Below are 25,021 nucleotides of genomic sequence, written 5' to 3' on the forward strand. Positions count from 1 at the left end.
TAGCTGCCCAAGGGAACTAGTTTGAAGGGGATACAGTGGCGTAGCAGCTGCCCCCGCAACCCCCGCAGTGCGGGGGGGCTCCGACGTATAGGGGGCCCCGAAGTCTTGCGACGATTAAAGATTTAAAGAAGTAGAACTTCAATCTTACTTCTATCGGCTTTACAACTAGGTACCCTTCTCTATACTTTGCGGGGGGCCCGCAAAAGTGTGCTACGCCACTGAGGGGACAACATTGTTGTTTGAAAAACATAAAAACTTCAGTTAGTTCAAAATCAGTCTCATTACTTTTCTAACACACCTTGTATGATCTTTTATTTATAAATTTGGAATGAGTCAACCAACTTTAGTTCAGATTCCTTCGTGGTAAACAGAAATAATGCTCTCTAGAGTACCGAAGTCTATATTTTCTAATTGACCAATTCCTCCTTAAGTTACTGAAAAAGGCAATGTCTGAATTGGCCGGGGAGAGGATGCCAGAGATTTCATCCAGACAATTTTTTTCCTCCTTGGAGAAGGAAGTGTTTATTCCTGGCACGAATAACTTTTTCACCCTTTAGAATTTTTTGAATGGTCGTGAAAATAGAAACAGGGAACAACTTTTTATTTTGTGTCACCAAGCTAATAAATAACTTCTATTTCAGTTAAACAACACGAATGAATTTTCATAAAATTGCATTTTCCTTCCCGGGGATGGATTTCGGAAAAGCTTCATAAAAATGTTTAGACATTTTTGAAGCAAACAAGCAAGTAAGAAATGCTCGTATTAGATTATGTGATATTGTGCGTTGTGATTATGTCATATGACATATATTAGGGTGGTTCTTATTTTTCGACTTCGGAGGTTTCTTTAAGTCTCCCCCTAAAATAGTTTCATATCAGCAAAGCATGAGAAAAATTAGCTCAAGTGAATAATATTCATTTTTGCCCCAGGCAACCTCAAGTTTCGAATGCACAGTATACGATATAAGGCAAGGGTAGCTTGTAAGTTTGGAATGACAATTGTAGGTTAATAAACAGATATTTTGAAGGTAATAATTATTAAATGATTAAAGACGAGTTCAAAATAACATCAAATGTGTGTTCGTGGTGGAAAGCTACCCCAAAATTATATACATATGACCTCTTTCCTATTTAAAAAATTCGATCTGAGGACAAGATGATGGACTTCAAGATGGCAGCCATGATGACACTATATATGAGTGTATATCGTTCTACTTCCATTGTATTTAGCCAAGTTATGGTATTACTGTCTCTAAACTTACAAGTTATCTTGCCCCATAATGTGTATTCTGGAAGTACATTCAAGAATTTACGTCATTTGGGGATCCCTTTACTATTGTTCAATTGAGCTAATTTTTCTCTTGGGTTAATTTGGTCTGATATTCAAACATTTTAGGCGGGAATCAATATAAGAACCTCTCTAATACACGGCGGCCAGTCAAAATGTTCCCGGTTGGCATTTATTATGCAATCACAATGAATTTTGTACAGTACAGTCATTGGGTTGCCTAATAATGAATTTGACGACTGTGAACAAGTCGTAAAAGGCAGTGCATAAGTAGCGTGGTTGAACGGAGGAGTGTGTGGTGATCAGTTGGCACAATGCAAATTTAGGAAATCTGCTTCAGATACTTTGACAACCTTATATATATATATCAAAACCAACGTGATGACTGTGCTTCGGAAGATACCAGAGTTGGCGTGGGTCAATGAAAACTTGACCCACGATCCACTGACTCACCACCCACCGTCACCCACGGCCCACTGAGCCACGAGCCACGACCTCTTCACGATTAGGTTTTTGAATATTACAATGTTCAGGAGTCTAACACATTTGTCATTACTTTCCTTATGCAGAATTTCGTTCCCTATAATCGGTTTGAAAATATCCTCTCGTACTACCTTCGCACTGAAATTCCCTAATAGAATTTTCATATGGTATCGCGGGAGTAGGTCAAATATCCGTTCCACTTTCTCGTAAAAACTGTCTTTTACATCATCATCCTTATCTTCTGTTGGGGCATGTACATTTAAAAGAATAATATCACACCACCGACCCTTAAGAGTAATAAAAGAAAGTCTGTCAGTAACAAATTCAACCGGTTTAATTGCTTGTAGTATTCGTTTTTGAACGAAAAACCCTGTTCCTAATTGGTGGTTTTTATTTCCTTCCCCGTAAAAGAACGTAAAATTTCCGGAATTAAGAGATCCATTTCCTTCCCACCTAACTTCCTGAACTCCTACTAGGTCCATCCTGTACTTCTCTAACTCACTCGTTACGAATTTTAACGCGCCTACCCTATATATACCCTATAAATATTCCATGTTTCAAATCTCATGTTCATTTTCTTTTGCTGAGGTCGCGCCAAGTTATCAGTCCTTGTCCGTGGCTTTTGTGAATGTTTCTGAACATTTTTTTTTTGTTTTTTTTTTAACAGGATGAGGTTGTTAGCCTTAACCAAACCCCCAAGCTGGAGGAGCACTGTTAGTCACGTCCATTTAGACAGCCCCCCCCCCACCTTTTCAGATTCAATCAGAAATGGTCTCAATCGTTTGTACATCGTTTGTACAGAAATGTGCAGGCGAAATTTTCGTTTGTACACAATTAGGGGCGCCGCCAGAACGAACACAAAGTGGGGGGCTGTCTAAATGGTAGCCCCCCCACCTTTGCAGATTGAATCGGAAATGGTCTAAATCGTTTGTACATCGTTTGTACAGAAATGTGCAGGCGAAATTTTCGTTTGTACACAAATAGGGGCGCCGCCAGAACGAAAACAAAGTGGGGGGCTGTCTAAATGGTAGCCCCCCCACCTTTGCAGATTGAATTGGAAATGGTCTCAATCGTTTGTACATCGTTTGTACAGAAATGTGCAGGCGAAATTTTCGTTTGTACACAATTAGGGGCGCTGCCAGAACGAAAACAAAGTGGGGGGCCGTCTAAATGGTAGCCCCCCCCACCTTTTCAGATTCAATCGGAGATTGTCTCAATCGTTTGAACATCGTTTGTACAGAAATGTGCAGGTGAAATTTTCGTTTGTACACAATTAGGGGCGCCGCCAGAACGAAAACAAAGTGGGGGGGCTGTCTAAATGGTAGCCCCCCACCTTTTCAGATTGAATCGGAAATGGTCTCAATCGTTTGTACATCGTTTGTACAGAAATGTGCAGGCGAAATTTTCGTTTGTACACAATTAGGGGCGCCGCCAGAACGAAAACAAAGTGGGGGCTACTATTTAGACAGTCCCCCCACCTTTTCAGATTCAATCGGAAATGGTCTCAATCGTTTGTACATCGTTTGTACGGAAATGTGCAGGCGAAATTTTCGTTTGTACACAATTAGGGGCGCTGCCAGAACGAAAACAAAGTGGGGGGCCGTCTAAATGGTAGCCCCCCCACCTTTTCAGATTCAATCGGAGATTGTCTCAATCGTTTGAACATCGTTTGTACAGAAATGTGCAGGTGAAATTTTCGTTTGTACACAATTAGGGGCGCCGCCAGAACGAAAACAAAGTGGGGGGGCTGTCTAAATGGTAGCCCCCCCACCTTTTCAGATTGAATCGGAAATTGTCTCAATCGTTTGTACATCGTTTGTACAGAAATGTGCAGGCGAAATTTTCGTTTGTACACAATTAGGGGCGCCGCCAGAACGAAAACAAAGTGGGGGCTACTATTTAGACAGTCCCCCCACCTTTTCAGATTCAATCGGAAATGGTCTCTATCGTTTGTACAGAAATGTGAAGGCGAAATTTTCGTTTGCACACAAATGGGGCGCCGCCAAAACGATAATAAAGTATATGCTGCCTAATTGGTAGCCCCTCCCCACGTCCGATTCAAAAGAAAATTATCTCAATTTTTTGTACATCATTTGTACAGTAATGCGCAGGCGAAAGTTTTGTTTCTACGCTATCAGGGGCGTCGACAGAACGAACACACATGGGAGCTGTCTAAGTGGTAGTCCCACCATGTTGGATTGAACCACAAATTGTCGCGATCATTTATACATCGTTTGTGCAAAAATGTGCAGGTAAAATTTTCGTTTGTACTAAATAATATACGGATGTGAGTATTTTTAATATTTGACCTAGAATTGAAGAAAAAAGTTGGGGATTGCAATTACTATAATTATGTATATATCTCGGTATTGCTCAAATTTAGAGATATGAAAGTTGTTATTTCGACTTCACATTTCAAATGTTAAACCAGTGTATCATGGTTTAACGTTTTCTGATACTTAACCTAAAATGTAAGAAAGGGGGTTCACTAAAATGCTCACGAAATTCGCGATTTTGGATTTTGGATTAATTCTATATTAAAGACTCAGGATGAAGACAAAATATTGCGCACAGTTGCACGTTGGACCATCTGCTAATCCTAAGATGATAATAATAATAATTTTAATAATAATAATAATAATAATAATAATAATAATAATAATAATAATAATAATAATAATAATAATAATAATAATAATAATAATAATAATAATAGTAGTAATATTATAGTAGAAGCAATTAACTTTGAAAGTACTGGTTAGTGGAACATTAAAAATGTGTCATATACTATGGAGTATTTACTAACAAGACATGGGATGCAAATACAGGGGATATACAAAAAGAGTGGAAACACCTGGTATAAAAGATTGAGCCATTTCAAACACGATTTGAGTCTGAACATGATGGTGTCGCTGTGGTCACCGGCACATCGCTTGCGGTAAACAGCCTGGCCAATCGAACAGAAGGGCCAATTACAGTTCAACGACCAGTCCGTGCACGTTATCGTGAATCATGTCTGAACTGATAGAGTTTCAAAGAGGGGAAATTATTTGTGTACGTATTGTGGGAGTTTCCGTAACGAAAGTAGTGGAAATTTTTAGTGTATCAAGAGGTACAGTCTCGAAGATCATGTTTGCCTACGAATGTTTCGGAAAAACCGTTTCAGCGAAGCACCAGCGTGGGCGCAAGTGTGCGTTGCGTGATAGAGACACGCATATTGGGTAGGATTGTGACGAAGCAGATCACCATGGCGCGAAAAGTCAATGCTGAGCTGAATACTGTGCTTACAAAGCCTGTTAGTGTTAAAACAGTCAGAAGAGAACTCCACAAGTAAGGAATTTATGGCAGATTTTGCATTTCCAAACCACTCGTTACTATTGACTATGCTGCTATACGGAGACAGTGGTGCAACGCCCATAAAAACTGGACAATGAAGAGGTGGAAGACTGGCATCTGGTCGGATGAGTCTTCCTTTACATTGTTTCCAAGTGCTGGTCGAGTTTACGTGTGGAAAACGCCGGCACAAGCGTACAATACAGACTTCTGTTACCAATAGTGATGATTTCGGCAGTTTTTGTGGTCCAGTGATGATTTGGGCAGCCATATGCTGGTATTCTGCCAGACTCATTATTACCTTGCATGAACATGTCACTGCCAAGGACCAAGTAACCATTTTGAGTAACCAGCTGCATTCCACGATGCAAATCTTCTTTCCAGATGGTAATGCCATGTTCCAAGATGACAGAGTCCCTGCTCATACAGCTCACATCGTCCAGAACTGGTTCGATGAGCACAAATATGAAGTGTCGCAACTTCCATGGCCCCCAGAATCGCCACACCTCAATATCATCGGGTCCTTGTGGTCAGTTTTGGATACCCGCTACCCACCACCGTCCTCTCTATAACAACGTTCCGCTACTTTGGCGGAAGAATGGTATAACGTCTCTTTGACAATCATACGCGACCTGTATTTCTCCATTCCCCATCGACTACAGGACGTTCTGCACACGGTCCTACTTGCTCTTAGTGAAGGTAATGTGCATGAAAGGAATCCATATTTTTGTCCATCCCCTGTAACTTTTATTCTTGAATTTGAAATTTAGTAAAAATGATAACAAGGTATAATGTGAAGGAAAATATACGGAACTGTAGGAAAATATATGGAAATAATATTCAATTGAATAATTGTTGCTTCAAATTTATTGTAACTTAAAAGAATGTCTTAGTGAATTTTTGCTCCATGTTCGATTAAATGAATGTACTACATTCATAGATGTACAATATGAACACAATTTAATAAATAGATAGAAATTGATATGGATAAGCAATGACGTAAATATTAAGAATAATTTTTAGCTCCCGCCGTATGAATATGGGAGCTTATAGATTCCTACCAGATGTTTTGTAGGTTTGTCTATCTCTCTCTTTCTCTCTGTGTGAATGTGATGTTTTATTTCTCCGTAAATACTGATCGGATCTGAACTAAATTTCGTGAGCAAGTCAATAGAATATAGCTATATTTGGTACTTCCTCTGACCCTTCTATGGGTGCTGATATGTGTGTATGCGATACTCTATACTCAGATCTAAATCAAATTTGGTGATTAGGTAACCTATCGTCTAATTAATAAAGATCGCTATATTCTGCGAACCCTCTCTGACCTCCGAGGAGTGATGGGGGTTACATGTAAAAGTAATGTGTCGGATCCATAGTTCAGAGGGTCTGAAAAGAATAGTGATACTTCTGATGGCATTTAAATACCATTTTAGCCCCCACCGTCATGGGGTTCAGAGGGAGGAATAATCGAAAACAGACGATATTAGTGTCGAAGGAACAGTTTCCAGGATGTCTGAGATGAATAGTGACAGATTCAATGCCGTTTTAAGTTCAAGTTCAGCCGTTATCGACATAGAGTGGCATTCAGAAATAATCAAATTAATGTTTAAATGGGAATAATAAGGACCAACACGGTTTGTGTTTCACGCTTTGCAAATCGAGAGCTTCTGAGTTCGGTTCACAGACTGTCCCTCAGCTTCTACTCTTTCCAACTACGGTATTTTTAAAGTCCGTACGTGTTTCACCCACTCCACTTAATACATTTACAGTATATTGACGATTATCGGAATAGGAGATAGCGAGAACTGGTGTTTTGCAATCTAGCGTTCTAATAATAGGTACCATTTTCAATCTCAGCAATCGTTATTCAACCAGTTAACGTTGATCGCTAAACTGCAAAAACAGTAATACACAGCTGTAGCCCAATCCCCTTTCTTACTTTCTAGGCTAAATATCAAAAAACGTTAAAACACGATACACTGGTTTAACATTTGAAATAAGAAGTCGAAATAACAACTTTCATATCTCTAACTTTGAGCAAATCCTGAGATATATACATAATTATAATAATTGCAATCCCCATTCCTTTCCTTCCATTCTAGGTCAAACATTAAAAATACTCACATCCGTATATTATTTAGTACAAACGAACATTTTACCTGCACATTTTTGCACAAATGATGTATAAACGATCGCGACAATTTGTGGTTCAATCGAACATGGTGGGGCTACCACTTAGAAAGCTCTCATGTGTGTTCGTTCTGTCGACGCCCCTGATAGCGTAGAAACAAAACTTTCGACTTTGCATTACTGTACAAAGGATGAAAAAAAAATTGAGATAATTTTCTTTTGAATCGGACGTGGGGAGGGGTTACCAATTAGGCAGCATATACTTTATTATCGTTTTGGCGGCACCCCTAATTGTGTGCAAAAGAAAATTACGCCTGCACATTTCTGTACCAAGACGTACAAACAAGTGCGACAGTTTGTCATTGAATTCGACATGGTGGGAGGTCTACCATTTAGGCAGCCCCCAGTTTGTTTTCGTTCTGGCGGCGCCCCTAACTGTGAAAAACGAAACTTTTGCCTGCACATTTCTGTACAAACGATGTACAAACGATTGAGACCATTTCCGATTGAATCTGAAAAGGTGGGGGCTACCATTTAGACAGCTCCCCACTTTGTTTTCGTTCTGGCGGCGCCCCTAATAGTTTACAAACGAAAATTTCGCCTGCACATTTCTGTACAAACGATGTACAAACGATTGAGACCATTTCCGATTCAATCTGAAAAGGTGGGGGGCTGTCTAAATGGTAGCCCCCCACTTTGGTTTCGTTCTGGCGGCGGCCCTAATTGTGTACAAACGAAAATTTTGCCTGTACATTTTTATACAAACGATGTACAAACGACTAAGACCATTTCCGATTGAATCTGAAAAGCTGGGGGCTGTCTAAATGGTAGCTCCCCACTTTGTTTTCGTTCTGGCGGCGCCCCTAATTGTGTACAAACGAAAATTTCGCCTTCACATTTCTGTACAAACGATAGAGACCATTTCCGATTCAATCTGAAAAGGTGGGGGTACTGTCTAAATAGTAGCCCCCACTTTGTTTTCGTTCTGGCGGCGCCCCTAATTGTGTACAAACGAAAATTTCGCCTGCACATTTCTGTACAAACGATGTACAAACGATTGAGACCATTTCCGATTGAATCTGAAAAGGTGGGGGGCTACCATTTAGACAGCCCCCCACTTTGTTTTCGTTCTTGCGGCGCCCCTAATTGTGTACAAACGAAAATTTCGCCTGCACATTTCTGTACAAACGACGTACAAATGATTGAGACCATTTCCGATTGAATCTGAAAAGGTGGGGGCTACCATTTAGACATCCCCCCACTTTGTTTTCGTTCTGGCAGCGCCCCTAATTGTGTACAAACGAAAATTTCGCCTGCACATTTCTGTACAAACGATGTACAAACGATTTAGACCATTTCCGATTCAATCTGCAAAGGTGGGGGGGGGGCTACCATTTAGACAGCCCCCCCACTTTGTTTTCGTTCTGGCGGCGCCCCTAATTGTGTACAAACGAAAATTTCGCCTGCACATTTCTGTACAAACGATGTACAAACGATTGAGACCATTTCCGATTGAATCTGCAAAGGTGGGGGGGGGGGCTACCATTTAGACAGCCCCCCCCAACTTGTTTTCGTTCTGGCGGCGCCCCTAATTGTGTACAAACGAAAATTTCGCCTGCACATTTCTGTACAAACGATGTACAAACGATTGAGACCATTTCCGATTAAATCTGAAAAGGTGGGGGGGCTGTCTAAATGGACGTCTGTTAGTCGTCTGTCCGCGACTGCTTATTCTGTATATTGGCAGCTAACTTCTATATCTAGAGGCCGTAACCTGAGTATGCGCCATGCCGTGGTGACAGGAACTCACGTTAGCTCCTCGTATATAAATTCATTTTCCATTGTAATTTTAAGTTAATTAGCGTAAGTTAACCTGGAATTTTGTTAATTCGGTCAACTTATTCCCCAATTACTCCGGATTAATGAGGTTTCACTATATTTATACCGAAGTTTGTTGGTAACTAGAATTACAACAATCCATACCCTACATCATCGTACAAATTATTTCATGGGCGACATATGAAAAATTTAAAAATGACAAAATTATCTGGCATTTTGCCGTTATTATTATTATTGAACAAGTGTTCCACGTTTCCCCACACTAATTTAAATTAGACTATTTTTACTTTTGTCCAAGGCAATGAGGCAGTACTTCCTCTCACGACCAGAAGATTGAGCTGATAAAGAAAATCTGCAGATATCAACGAAGAATTGTAAAATACACGCCGTAATGAGTAGTTTACTGTAGTCTTTGCTCTGTATGTGACGCAAAATTAAGTCGAATTGTCTGACCTCTGTCACCGAGCAGGGTTCAGCAAATGTCAAGTGCATTGTGATAAGGGTGATAAGAGAAAGATTTTAGAGAGAGAGAGAGAGAAAAAAAAATTCTCGTGTGCTATAAACGAAACAGAAAAAGTTCTCTTCTTGTATTCAGGGGACAAACAGAAGATACACCTCTCAGATCTGGAATTTCTTCAAGTACATTGACAGTAAAGTTTGTAAGTTATTTTTTTTTAAATAATTGTAATTATAACGGAAGTTAAAATGTATGAAGGATTAGGTTATTTTTAATTTAGAGAGAACATTATTTGATATGTCTCTTCATGGCCAAGGAGAAAGCTCTCTCCCTGCACATGATTCCGGGTTTAATTGCTGGTGGAGGTGCAAAGCTGTGACGACGCTAGAGGGGAAGGAGGCGGGCGATCTCGGTGGCATCTCCGCCATGATGACTGCCGTAAGAGATGTTGTAATATAGGTCAAGTAATATTAAGCTATTATTTTTGGTATAGAAAAATAATAGCTGCTCCCCAAAAGCGACACATATGGCATTAGAAATGGAGGGAGAAAGGGCACTACGGAATACCATTTTACTTTGTAAAAATAACCCTTATTACTCTTATTTTTGAAGGTACGAAGAAAATATATTCCCTAGAGAATCTTATAAATACCTTAAATTTTAAATATGACCTCGATACATTGAACGATATGGCTTCTAGACCAGTGGTTCTCAACCGATGTGTCGCGACACACTGGTGCGTCACGCAGTCCCTTAAAGTGTGTCGCGAAATTTTAGAATTTAAAAATCATGAAGATTTTAATAATAATTAGTTAAAATCAACTTGTGAGACAGACTGTACCAGTCAATACCTCCAGTGGCAGCAATAATGCACAGTGCTACGTAGAGTCATTATAAAAACTAATTGGTTTCACTAGTAATACTTCTTCTTCTTCTTCTTCTTTTCTTCTTCTTCTTCTTCTTATTATTATTATTATTATTAATAATAATAATAATAATAATATAATCAAACAAGATGGTATTCTGGACGACCAGTAAAATGTGTCGTCCCCGTCAGTCAAAAAAGGTTGAGAACCACTGTTCTAGACCAATGAACTCATTTACATCGGGACGAACGGACGAACCGACAAACAGACGGACAGACAACCAAAAATTCTTGTTTTCGCATGCAGGGGCCATGAAATGTAATTCTGAAGAATGCTTTTCAAGGCTTTCCATTCACCACTACTACTTCAATAAGTCATCTGATTTTTATGACATTAGCGCGTACTTCGAGATTTTAGACTTACTTCTACTGTTAGGGGTTCTATTGATCAACTGACTTACTTGCATTTTCGTTCTCTGTCAGAAACGTGGCTGTGTCAAACGAGACCTAGAGTTTAAAGTGCGATCTGAACTCTGGGATCCCGTTCCTCAAAGGCATGCTCACTATCTACTAGACTAAGCGAAGAGGGCCAATTTTTTCGGGTGAAATTAATTAGAAGCAAATGGACGAATTCACCCTATCTTTTAAAAAAAAATCAAGCAAGACTTTCCTTATCACTTTATCGTGGAACTTCCGTAATTTCCATTTTGAAGCAATATGTTGTATATCTTCTCTCTGACTTCCCGATCATTCTCACTGCTTAGCATTGAGAACCGTTAAGAAAACAATTAAGCCACTTAAAACAAAATTCCTCAATAATTTTGTAGAAATTTTTCAATTTTCGTGGAACATAACTTGTTTGAGATTTAGATCTTACCCTTACTTTGGGCTTGAAATTAGTCAGAGTAATTAGGTAACTGGGTAAATTCACTCCATCTTGGAAACTAAAAATTTTAATTATATCTCTTGTGGAAATTAGGAATTTTTTTCATGAAGCATGACATGTACTTTCTTCGAGCCTTCATAATTGAGTCTGTTACATGAGGTTGACATCATATGGAGATAATAAAGCAAATTAAAAGTTTTTTTTTTTTTTTTTTTTTTTTTTTAAGGTTTAAATCGCTCAAGAGCGAGGATGTAGGTTCTCTTTTATTTAGCATTACAGCTTAACTTTAGTAATAATTCTCTGACTTTCACAAAACAGTGTTTTTCTTTCTTTTTCTTTTTTTTTTTTTTGTGTGTGTGTGTAAGACATAAGACTTACATTTATCGCTTAGGATTTAAATGGTCCTTAATTGAGATTGACATCTGTCAACAATAGTGTTGTGAATTCCTGGAATAAAACCGGAAATTTTGGATAAAAAACAATTTTTTACGGGTTTTTCCCGAGCTTGAAAAAAGACGGAAATTTTGGGAAAAATTGACGTTTTCGAATATTTTACTATACAGTATTATGCTTTTAAACTGAAAATTATTTTATATTTACTGGTTTACAGTTAAGATTACTGAGTACTTATGTTTCGTTTATTAGAATAGGGATATTTTGTGGCAACAAATATATGTGCACCATTAATACAAACACTTTAGGAAGCTAGCACAGTGATAGAATAAAGTTATGACTACAAAAGAAACTAAAATATAATCCTAGTTGGATTAATTAATATAGACACATTGAAATTATCTTATGCATTTCCTGCTTGATGGCAGGGAACTGTTAAAATAACGGGGACAGATTAATTTTAGTTAATTTATTAAATACACACACACAAATTATATATATATATATATATATATATATATATATATATATATATATATATATATATATATATATATATATATATATATTCCTTGTTGTATGTAAAATTTCTTCGCCTGATGCTATAGCCTTTCTGTTTCAAGTGTACCCCTGCTAAAGCTGCTGTCGATGTGTGCTTCCCCACATCTCCCTCGAAAGAGGACGGATAAGTTGCTGTGGCCTAGGGATGCGCACGAGTCGAGTCGAGACAGAATTTTCCTGAGAAAATGCGAGTCGAGACACAGCTCTTCCAATAGAAAAATATACGTTTTTCGAGTCGAGACATCTCTTTTACAGCACATTTTCGAGACGAGACAGCCTCAAATCTTGTCTCGTGCGCATCCCCACTGTGGCCAAGATCCTTCAATAGTTGGATGTGGACAGAATTTTTTCCCGAAAGCAAATTGGAGGTTTCCTCTAAAGGAGGTCAGTGGGGCTGAGGCCAAAGAATGTTTCACATTTTTTCCAAGGGCACACTTGAAATAGAAATACTCTAATCTTACTTGCTGTAATCTGTCTGCAGCATATATACAATGTATTTCGCTAACAGGAACAATACTTAAAGCAACAGATTTTAATTTTACTTTTTAGTTTTCTGATTTCTGGTAAAATTCCTCTTTATTATTTGTATATTTTTCGAATAACTCGAAAAGAGATGTGATCTTATTTACACATACATACAGACACCACATAAGTAAGTAAATTTGAGCAGCGAGAAATATATTAAAGGGTTGAATATGTGAAACTTCCGCTTGTTATTATTACAGACTAGCAGAATACCCGTTCTTCGCACGGGGAGAATACGTTTCATTGGACATAAGGGGCACCAAAACTGTCACCAATCAACTTCCAGAGACCCTCAAAACTATGAATTCGACACTAATATCGGTCATTTTTAGTTATCTTTATGTGTCACAATCCTGCCTTAGAAGTACTTATGGGACTGAATTTCAATTTAAACGGCATCGGCTGTTTATCTCAGCGACACCGAAAACTATGGATTTGACACTAATAACGGCCATTTTCAATCATTTATATATATATATATATATATATATATATATATATATATATATATATATATATATATATATATATATATATATATCTTCCCCTTCTCTTCCCCCAAGTTGGCTCAATTTGGATTTAAACGGCCAGAAGTGTCACTGTTCGTCTCAGCGACCCCGAAAACTATGGATTCGACACTAATATCGGTAATTTTCAATCACTTTATATATAGGGGATTTGTCTATCATCCATAATATACTGCTGTTCCCAACCACTGGAAAATAGACTTACGTAAGCATACAGCATATAATAATAACTCTTCCTGCTGTTATTTCATGTCTTGAATCAGGATATTTGTGCTCTTTGAGAGGTCCTAGGCCTGTAGTTCTGAATAATGGCGTAGTAGAATAAAACCGGGACATCAACAGCCGGACAGAACCGGGTAGTACAGTGTAAATCTCAAAAGGTTAAATACAGTGTCTTAACTGTAAAGGATGGTCACACGAAGGTTGTAGCAATGTGGACGAATATGATAAAACTTGTATTTGTGATTTTTGTTCTAATATTTAACAAAATCGTGATCTAAAGTTATTTTTTCTATGTTATTGGTCTAATATAGTCTAACCCTCTGTATTTTCCGTACTTTTTAAGCTCACATATTTTTTCAGTTGTATTGATTCTTACTGTACTAGTTCTTGGAGTAATTACATATCTTTTTTTTTATAAGAAAAGTTCTTTATAATTATTTTATATGTACCCGGTTTTGTCCGACCTAGTAGGACAAAACCGTGTTTTTGCATAACCATTAAAATATGTTTTTGCTCTCGAAATTTACTAGCGTTTTCCACTGAAATAAACATTTTTGTGTCAATAAGAAATGTATTTAGCATTTGAAAACTAATTGAAGCTATACTATCCATATAGATGCCGAGGAACAAGGAAAAACACTTTGGGTCCTGGATTTGTCCGTCTTTCTCTTATACATATCTATCTATCTATCTATCTATCTATCTATCTATCTATCTATCTATCTATCTATCTATCTATCTATCTATCTATCTATATATATATATATATATATATATATATATACCCTATATATAGGGTAACTTCTGCAAATAACGCCACCAATTCAACATATTGTTATATTGTTCTGGTGTTAAAGGTTTTTTATATCTAGAACCGTGCAAATTACATGGAAGATGGAGTGAACCCTAAATGCAATGAGGAAACAAAGATCCTACATATAAAATGTCGACCACAATGCACTGAGAATCGGAGTGAGTATGAGGTGGCATTATTACCAGACGTGTCGGCAAATAACGCCACTTGCTTTACAGCAACGGAAAGGTGTTGGAGTCGTAACGAAATATATTTTGAACACAACTAAACAACGTTCTTGGCAATGTACTACCTGCTTTGCTGGTACACAAAACTCATAGTCATCGTACATGTTGTTAACCGGTAACACTTGTGATGATTGCGAACCTCTTAATATAACAGCTGCAGTCATATGGAGCACTACTCGTTGGAGCCAGACAACAATGCACAACCAGCGTCACAAAATGTTCAGAAACCACATTTAACAATGCTGTCAGAATCATATAATTCGTGAAACCAAATCTTGCATTCAATACATTGAATCCACGTTTTAAGACCCCTGAGATCATAATAATATCCTCCACAGTCCCCACGGAGCATATTTCCATCCTTCGTCTTTCCAGGGAATGCTTGTTTCTTCGTGCCGGAAGAAGTGAAAGGGCCAGCTCTTGCGAATAAGTGTATTGTTATCAATATTCCTCTGGCAGTAAGAGAAATCCCCCTGGGATGAGATTTGCTCCTAGTTATTTTAGCTGTAGGCAGAAGCTCGTGGATGGAGTGGGCACTCGATGGTGTTGAAGGAGAGATGGAGGCTGGTCATGTGCTTGGAGGTGTTGGTGGAGGTTGCTGTTGCTCTGAGACAACATTTGGGGAAAAAGCGACAATGGGTATAGTGTTTTTGTTAAAAGGATGCCCTGTAGCGCTGAAGCCTGAAATTGTGGTCTGAGGTGTTGCTGAACGGAACCATGCCTGTGAAAACAGTTTTGGAAACTGTAGCTTACCAAGTGTTATTCTGGGATGGGTTCGTCGATAACTGTCAACTGCTTCAGAGTAGTACAGTTTTAACGATTTGAAGAAGCTCTTGTCGAGCGGTTGAAGTTCATGGGTGCAATGTGCAGGCAAGCACAGCAGTTTAATTTACATGGTCTCAGCAGCATTTAAAATGGTAATATCAAGATGACTGTGATGGCAATCTACAATAAGCAGTAATCGGCCAGGGATCCAATGTCTGTTGAAATGTTCCAGAAATGTACGGAATTCTCCCTTTGTAACATAGCCTTTAGGTGTCATTGCATAGATGTTACCTGGAGGAAGATCATTACTAAACTAGTTTTTTAATACTTTCCCTTGTATAACACCATCGGAGGGATCTAATTTGAACCTGATACATTAGTGCACGCAATAACACTCAAAGTTTCACCTTTTCCGCCATGTGTGGCATTAAGTACTCGCTTGCTCCCTTTCTGTGCCAAAATTTTTAGGCTACTGTTGCACGTTAGTTATAGTCCTGCATTTAATCTGCATTGGAAATAAGTTCAGGATTGTCACAAAAGATTCATAGCGTCAAGTGTATTTCCCAACAGCGTATACAATTCGTTCACATAGTTCTGTTGAAACGCATGAGTTTACCATAGCTCAAATTCTCCGCCTTTCTGCACACGATATTCGAGTGTCTTGCCATGAAAGCATAATACTAGACATTTCCAGCTTTACCACTACGACAAAGAAAATCAAACTTTTAACACTAGTATTAGTTTCGGTTAGCGATTAGATGGAGTGGCGTTATTTCCCAACGCGATAGTGGCGTTATTTTCAGAAACAATAGACTTTGTTTTGGCCATTATTTCTATACTAAGAATAGCGGTCCTGCATATTTTATCTATATCATAATATTATGTAAGTACGGCCCTATCAATGCATACTTTTAGTAATAATAAAAGGTCACTTTTGTCCAAACAATTCGCCTACCTCATTTGACACACTAAAAATTTGCGAGCTGTTTCCTCTGCTCCGCGGCTGTCACGTCAACATTTGTTCACCGGTTTCTCTTTACTTACGCCTGGTTGACCTCTAGTCTTTGTGTCTACAAAGACAACAAGCATCACTGTTTATCACACACTCATAAGCGGTCACCTTACGAAAACGTGTTTATGCTAGCACTGTAGAAAGCTTTAAATGGCGTTATTACCCGACTGGCGTTATTTGCCCAAGTTACCCTATATATATATATATATATATATATATATATATATATATATATATATATATATATATATATATATATATCCATCAGTGGCGGATCTAGCCCGAAGCCGGGGAGGCTTAGGCTCCCCACTTTTTGAGTGACAAAAATAATTTGTCATTATTTATATATTTTTGGAAGTTGTTTATGAAAAACTCATGATATACCTATCGCAGTCTGCGGTCTGACTGTTCCCCATTTTTTACCTTCTAGATCCGCCACAAATATATGCAAATCCATGCCGGAATTCACAGCAAATGCAGGGAAAAACTGGTCAATCGCGCGGGAGTGCGTCCGCAGGAAGCAGACGCGAAATAACGGTGGGTATATACCAAAACGTTTATTCATGCAAAATACGCACCAACCTGTGCTATGTGACCACTATAAACAGCAGATTGATAATCTTGAGAGTTATACTTACTACTATCGTGCGTTTTTGCATTGTGTTAATATTTATTATACGAATTTCGAGAAAGAATCTAACTAAAAATGAAAAAATGAAATGTTCGAGTTTTACGTCCCACGATTATGCCGGTTAGGCTAAAGGAAACGGTGATAGTGAGTAACAAATGAATCTGATACAGCCCTCTTTTATATGCATTCACTCATTTTAACCGAAAAAAGTACCATTTCCATGACTACCTATTGTAAACGTACACGACATTTTCAACTTTAGCTTGTATTGCTGTTCTGTGATTTAATAAATATAATTTTGCTGCCGTTTAAAAAACTTATATTCCATTTATGAGTGATTAAGTTTCCTCTAGAGCAAAGGAGTCACTGTGCATCTCACTCACATTATCTTACGTTGTAATATTCTTGAATAATTAACATAATTATTATAATATAAAATAAGAATGCTATAAAATTTTAGAATTTTAGCAAGTCGAATAGTACACATGTATAGACATGCGGGTTTGATGTTCAACGAGCGGAGATTTGTCTTCATTAATACGAACAGTGTAGTAGTCAGACTCAAGTATTTTGATCATATAGACGTAATAAAATACAAAATCGTTTTATTAATCCCGTGTTTTCTAAAATGTATATTTGTACTTTATTTACTCCTTTTGTCCGTAAACACTTCCTCTATAGACATTTTCCGCATTGAAAACTGTACACTTCCAGTGGCGTATTTAGGGAGGGGGCTTCTGGGCTTAAGCTCCGCACAAAACTTTATTTACTATATTAAAGTAAATGAAATATCTTGCAGAATTTTCACATTTCCAGGACTAAAGTTAGCAAAGCCCCCCCCCCCGAAACAAAATCCTAAATCCGCCACTGACCGCTTCGAATCCAGATAATGTCTATTCGCACGAGTTCGGGCGAAAAATCACAGTTATGTTTTCGCATTAACATGTTTTCGTCCGTCTTTGTAGTTTATAGTTGCATTTGGACCCAGTGGAGGTTTTCCCTAAGCGACATTCGAAGATCGAAACGGAAAGTGCAGATTACCCTACTTCCTGGTGGATATTTTTCGAGGTGCAAAGCCAATACGAAAGGATTTTTTTAGTATCCCTGCCAAACTGTGCTGAGTTGAATAGGGCCAATGCAACCCGCCAAAACCATGCGAAAACACCTCATGACTCCATATCTCATCTACGGTGACAACAAACTTCTACCGATTTCCCAACAGACAGTACTTATACAGCTTCCTGCAGTTGGTTTTCCATTGCATGACATTGCTTGCTTTCAACGCACGAGCATTTGCCTTGTAGGCCACCATGAGACGTAAATGGTATGGTGCAAAATTGGCTGGGACAGACGGAATTGGATGACCATAACATGTTGTGTCGGTGGATTCTCCAACGCCATCAATATCTTAGTTCTGCGCAATATTAGTGTTATAAGTTTCACCGGATCAGTTTTAGATTAGTCGGTGCTACACAGTCCGGGAGCGGTTGCGCTGCATATCGTCACGCTCTAGCATTCACAGAAATAAGTACAACAGCAAATTCGTATTGCTGGTATTGCTACTACGCTGGAGCAACTGAAATGTGCAATTCACTTTCGGCACATTAGACTTCGCATAACAACTACTTTCGGAGCAGATACATCACACACTACTGTCTCAGTAGTGCAAGTTTCTTCACTGTTCATGAGCCGTACTGTGTCCTTTGTATTTCAGTTCTTGTAAGCCTATAAATCTTTGTATTATCTATGCAATTATTTTGTGCCTTATTATAGAAATAGTAATTCAGAGTCTGTGGTTTTCAGGAAAACGGTATGTCTGCTAAAGAAACAGTCGTATTGGCGTACAGTGGTGGATTGGATACATCATGCATATTAGCATGGCTTATAGAACAAGGCTTTGATGTTGTTGCATACGTGGTAAGAATCATTTTTATTTCTAAGTTTATTCATATGGTAGTTTGACTATTCTTAAAGTGTATTAAGTGGACTGAAAAAAGAAAACGAGTTAAGTGTCAAAAGCAGTTAATAGGATAGTGAATAGGAAATTTATTAACCGATGATATGACAGTTTTTTTGCCAGTATTTGTCAAGTATAAATTATAGTAGAAACAGGATAGGGACACAGAGCATTGAAATATATATACAGGGTGTTTCAAAACAACACCGACAACGTTTGGGAGGTAACTCCTCACACCAAGATAAGACGAAAAGTATAGATCAACCTGAGTGCACAAATGCTTCCTTTCGGAGTTATAGGCTGCCGAAAACATGAAAAAATGAACTTTAATGATCCATAGCTCCAAAACTATAGGACCTACTGTAGTCGGGTCAAGATTTCACTTAGGAACTAATATGTGCTCTATCCAAAAATACATTTTTCAGAATCCTAAGGTACTCACGCAACAATTTTTGTAGAGGCTGTTTGGGTACGAGCATATAATTTGGAGTAATCACCAACTACCACTACCTCTGTACTAGAACAGAACTTTGAATGTTAACACAAATGTTACTAACTGCAGTCGTCCTGTCCTACCTACTTCCACTTAATTGAATGGTAGGTAACATCACACAACAATAATGCCTCATACTTCAAGTACGAACAAGTGTTGCTGTGTTGCCAGATATATGTAGTTCTTCTTATCATTCACATGTTTACGCCGCACCCCTTATCTTTTATAATACAACATGTATGTCAAAAAAGGCCGGTTATCCATGGCAAAGAAGAAAATAAAACGCGAAAAAATTATTCTTGATTCTACATAACTACGTACTTTTACTATTTATCTACATAGCACAAAGCTCCAAGCATTTTTGTTTGAGTGGCACAAGCTTTCGTAAACCATCTGTGCAGAAATCCGCCGCCTGAAACTTCAGCAAGTCGAGAACTGATGTCTTGGGAATTTGACTGCTATTGAAATATTGCAAAGTAAGCCACCTTTTCAGGTGAAGGAACAAAACAAACAAAGAAGTCACTAGAAGCAAAGTTGGGACTGTACAAGGAGTGATTAAAAGTTTTCAATCAGAATTTTTTGGGTTGTCTCAATAACACAGGCAATATGTGTGGTCGGGCATTAGAATAATTCCAGACCGTAGCATTCCTCTTGCCGATTTTGAATGGCACATCGCAGATTAGATAATGTTTGGTAATACACGTCTGCTGTGATGTCAGCTACATTGTGTTCTTTTGCGTTGCAAAATCGGATCACAGATTTCACCACATTTGGTGGGATTTTGAAAGGCAGAACTTACTTCTACTTGCACATGCGGCATTTCTTATAATTTCGCATCAATAATGCATGTATTTTCTCCCATACTTGGTACCGCAAGCGCCACAATTACTCCTTTTGGTGAGAATTAAAACTAATTTTGTTTACCACATCAATCACTTCTACATATCCCCAAATATACTCCTACCAAGTTTGGTTACGTCACCAGAGTAATCGTATTATTAACAGCGATACTTTAGTTATGATAACCTCGTACTTTGGAAATGGTCAGTGTAATATTTTCTTCTAGTTTTAATTCTGTAAGATGAATCTTAAATATGACTGCCAGTTAAAATAACCTTACTATATATATTATAAAATTCAGTGAAAAAAAGGTCACAATTTCATCTCGATCACACGTTGGATGGTTGCATTCTGTCATTGTCTGTGATTTTATGGAAGACGAAATTTCCATGAATTTGGAACAATCAGGAACCAGCTGTTCCATTATTGTCTTAATTGCAAAGATTTTACCAGGAGTATGGAAAACTCAAACTTTCCAATTTTTCTTCAAAATGTGATACAATATCAGACACATTATTATAACAAAGAATGTACAAATTGTTTTATTACTTAGCAAAGTAAAAGTTACATAATTGAACTGGACGAAACGCTAGATTTGCACTACATTTAATACACTAAAGGAAAGCGCTTATTGACACAGATTTCACTGCTTCCTCACTACGTGGGGGTACCCAAAAGAAACCGAAATAGCATTGTGGTGGGCGGAGCTTCTGTAGTATGCCTTTATGCTGCTAGGCGTGTACCGCGTAACTCATCGCAAATTCAGTGCCGCCTGCGTTGTCGACCTCGCTTTTTGTGTTCATCTGCAGTGAGCATTTTTGCTAGCGCTACTGTGTTCCTGTTTCGTTTTTTCTGATTCAGAGTTTGTTCCGCCAGGTCATACCGTCAGACCGCAACAGTGTTCGTCAGAAAAACTCGAGTTGTGGCAGACAGGATACTGGTTCTTCCACCATGACAATGGACCAGCACACACAGCTATCTTTGTTCGCAATTTTTTGGCTAGGAATAACAGGGTTCCGCTGCCTCAGGTACCTTACTCGCCTGACCTGGCTCCATGCGACATTTTCTTATTTCCACGTATGAACACGGGCATGAAAGGACACCAATTTGACAACATTAATTTTTTTTACAAGAAACAAACGAGGGAGGAGCTGTCAGCCATTTCTGAAGATGACTACAAACAATGTTTAGAACAGGGAAGCATCGGTGGCACAAATGTATTAGTTGTAATGGAGAGAATTTTGAAGGGGATAAGGCTGTTTTGTAAAACGTTTGAAAATATAGCTTATACACAATAATTCCGGTTTCTTGGGGCACCTTACAGATGACAAAAGTGAACATGGCGCGGCACTTGCATCCAATAAGCCACCAATGGACCTTTTACTCCTAGAAAATGGACGTTTTTTTATTTATTTTAGAATTACCTTAAACTTATTTAGGTGCACAAATGGAAGGGAATAGACTGTTCCGTCTGTTTCATGGAGGAATCGCCACTGCACTGGTACGATGCTTTATATAATTAAAGTGTTATATCAACTGCAGCATTTCTCAATTTTCTCTTCAAAAGCTAGAAAGGAAAAATACTAGATTCTGAAATACACGTAGCTCAAAAGTAGATATACAGCCCTGTACTGATCAACTCATTACTTTTTAAATAATTTCTTATTGTTATATAATTTCTTATTAGATAGACCTAGTTTCTTTGTTATTTGTTCTTAGAGCCTTTTTACTTATATATTAAGCTTGGAACAGCCGTGGCAAATAAACCCATAAACTAGAATGTTATATTTGATCAATGCAGAGATGTATACCTACTTTTGGGCCACCCTGTATATAGTACTGGAGAATTAAATCTCTTTTCACAGTTGCTGTATCTAGATACAGAGAGACAATTTTAATAGCCATATCAGGCAAATCAACTGAAAGGCATCACAGGACTCAGGTGACCGGATTAAAAGTCGTTACACAAGTCATCCATATCACCGGACCCAATACATGCGATCATAGTTAGGGATGGGCACTTGCAAGTTTGAGCGAGTTTTCATTGAAACTCGACTCGACTCGAAACTGACATCTTTGAACTCGGCTCGAAAAATTTATTCCAACTCGACTCGAATTTGACTCGAGTTTCGCGTCAAAACGAGCCAAATCGAGCCAAATGCTGTGTGTAGTTTCAGGTACTTTCTTCAAGTATTCTACACTCTTAAAAATTTCCTTGCTCAGAAATGAGAAAAATGCATGTTCAAAACAAAATAAGTAATTTTTACTCATATTTGAGGAAAAATGTCTCATTATTTCCGAATGTGTTTTCATTTATGAGCTCAAGGCAAATTTTCAGGTTCCCATTTATGAGATTTTCTCACTTCTTAAAAATGAGAATGGAATAGTGCGTGATTTTCAATATCATAGATGATTTAAAAAACAACGATAACAATCTTACCGAAATAATATTACTACGTTTTACTAGGGAGTAATATTATTAGGGCTTAATTACTATTCAGGAAAGGAGATAAAGGATTTCAGCTGTAGCAGAATGCGAATGGATATGAGTACGCAGTAGGTGATGCAGCTGAGGTGGCGTATGAATACACGTCATGTGACAGCGGCGAGGAGCAGCGTACATATCAACTTTCGAACGTAAGTTTGGGTGAATTGTAAACACTACCATAGACTAAAAGTTACTGTAGTATACTGTAGTATAGTAAAAGTACTATAGTGTAGAAGGCTGACCCCCCCTCATACAGGTTATATAGGCTATAGCAGTCAGGTTGGCTCTTTATGTATCAAAGCTCAGTACTCAATTTACATAATAACGAGTGCAGCAATAACAAGTGAAGGCGGGTTAGAGCCCCGTAGGACACGTTGTTTTCTATATTACAATAGAACGGGGAGGCATGTCCAGTGTTGGGAAGTAACGTAACGCTAGTAACGCGTTACTTGTAACGCGTTACTTTTTAAGTAACGTTTCCCAGTAACGCGTTACATTTTTTCCTAAGTAACTGTAACGGTAACGCGTTACAAATTTTTAAGTAACGTAAATAGTTTGCGTTACTTTTTTCGCGTTACATTTCGGATGAGTAACTACAATATATGTATATATATATATTTTTTCGGAACCAAATGTTTCTTTCCTTAAGTGAATTTCTCAGAATGAAACAATCGAGCATGAACTACGTATGTCAATGACCAACAGTCACAGATACACAGAGAAACAGACAAGTTCGTAGTGCCACTTGCTGTTTTTTGAAGATGAGGACAGCCTTAGGGAAATCACGTGTACTGATTGCAAGCACCTGGAAGATTTTGTCGTAGATTTTGACAGCTCCAAATCAATACATTCAGTGAGTGAACTAGGAGTGAAATGATACCGGTAGTCTATTTTACTTTGATTGGTGTTGTTTTTATAAAGATGGAGATCGAAAATATTTTTACAGTTCGAACATTTGAAAGGATATATTTTTTTTCTTAAGAGCTGAGGATGATGGTGGACAGAATTTAAAAGTAAAGTGTCTGAAGTGTCCCGGCAGAAAATAGTTATCAACAACTAGGGTGCCATAATTAACGATTTACAATAAGTGGTTAATATGAATAAACTGTGTTCTGATGAACAGGCCTACTTTATTACTAGAAAATAGTTTGCTGATGGTATGTAATATTGGAGTTCTTTCAGATCAGTTTGCTTATCCCAGAGTCCCGTTGATTATAGAGTAGTGTAATGTTTCTCTATATTCTTTATTTTTAATTTTACATAACAACATTGTTATTATTATATAATTAGTTTAGCAGAAATATTAATAAGCAACCATTTTTTCTAACGCATAGGGATGAGCACGAGTTAAGCTAAAACTCGACTCGACTCGAATTCAAGTCGAGTTTCGAGTCAAGTCAAGGGTAATATCCTCGAGTCGAGTTCCGAGCCGATTCAGTTTTTCGCGTCGAGTTTCGAGTCAAGCCAAGAGTAATATCCTCGAGTCGAGTTCCGAGCCGATTCAGTTTTTCGCGTCGAGTTTCGAGCCCAGTCGAGTTTGATAAATGGCTCGTTCGTTTTAAGTCGTCTTGAAATCATGGTCTGATTACACTGGAAAACGAAAGCCATGAGAAATGTAAGCTAAACAGTAACATGGAATACTTTTAATGTTGCTCACGAGAGGGGACACTGCTCGCATCTCGTCTCGTCTCCATAGCGAGATCACAAGAGATTTTTTATAACAAGCTCAGCTCGGCTCGGCTCAACTGAGAAGATGGCTCGAGCCGGCTAACTTGGGGTGAACCATCGGCTCGAGCTGCCTTAATAGAGATGAGCCATTTGCTCGATTCGCCTCAACTGAGCCGAGGGCTGTAGCCGAGTCGGTTGGGTGAGCTGTTGGTTCGGCTCACTTCTTGGTTCGGGTCGATAGTGAATGAGCTGTGAGCCGAGCTGCTCGAGTCCTTTACAATTCTAAACCCGGGCCGAGCAGTTTTGAAGATATTTGGCCAGTGACCTATAACTTTTAACATTGTTTGGCTCGAGCCCGAATACTCAACCGAGACCCTCAACCTAAATTCAGAAGCTCATGAACAATGTCCTTGACTCCTAGACTTCACGACTACCGAGGACGGCAATCAACTAGTTTTTTAATATTCAAATACAAACCGCCTATCTTTCATTTTTATATACAGTGTTGTTATAATTAATAATAATAATAATAATAATAATAATAATAATAATAATAATAATAATAATAATAATAATAATAATAATAATAATAATAAGTAATAGTAGTACGGAAA

At 38.1% G+C, this 25,021-nt stretch overlaps 1 protein-coding gene across 1 annotated transcript in view; it reads left to right on the forward strand.

The window, feature by feature from the left end:
* Positions 1-9,583: 9,583 nt before the first annotated feature.
* Ass (argininosuccinate synthase) overlaps positions 9,584-25,021 on the forward strand; it is a 76,874-nt gene continuing 61,436 nt past the window's right edge. Inside the window, exons 1-2 of the mRNA XM_081764981.1 lie at positions 9,584-9,735; positions 18,765-18,878. Of these exons, the coding sequence (XP_081621107.1) occupies positions 18,774-18,878 (105 nt within the window). The 5' untranslated portion in view covers positions 9,584-9,735; positions 18,765-18,773. The remainder of the gene's footprint in view (positions 9,736-18,764; positions 18,879-25,021) is intronic.

The sequence above is a fragment of the Thermobia domestica genome, chromosome 7 (genome assembly GCF_964235325.1).
Source record: "Thermobia domestica chromosome 7, izTheDome1.hap1.1, whole genome shotgun sequence".
Taxonomy (NCBI): Eukaryota; Metazoa; Arthropoda; class Insecta; order Zygentoma; family Lepismatidae; genus Thermobia; species Thermobia domestica.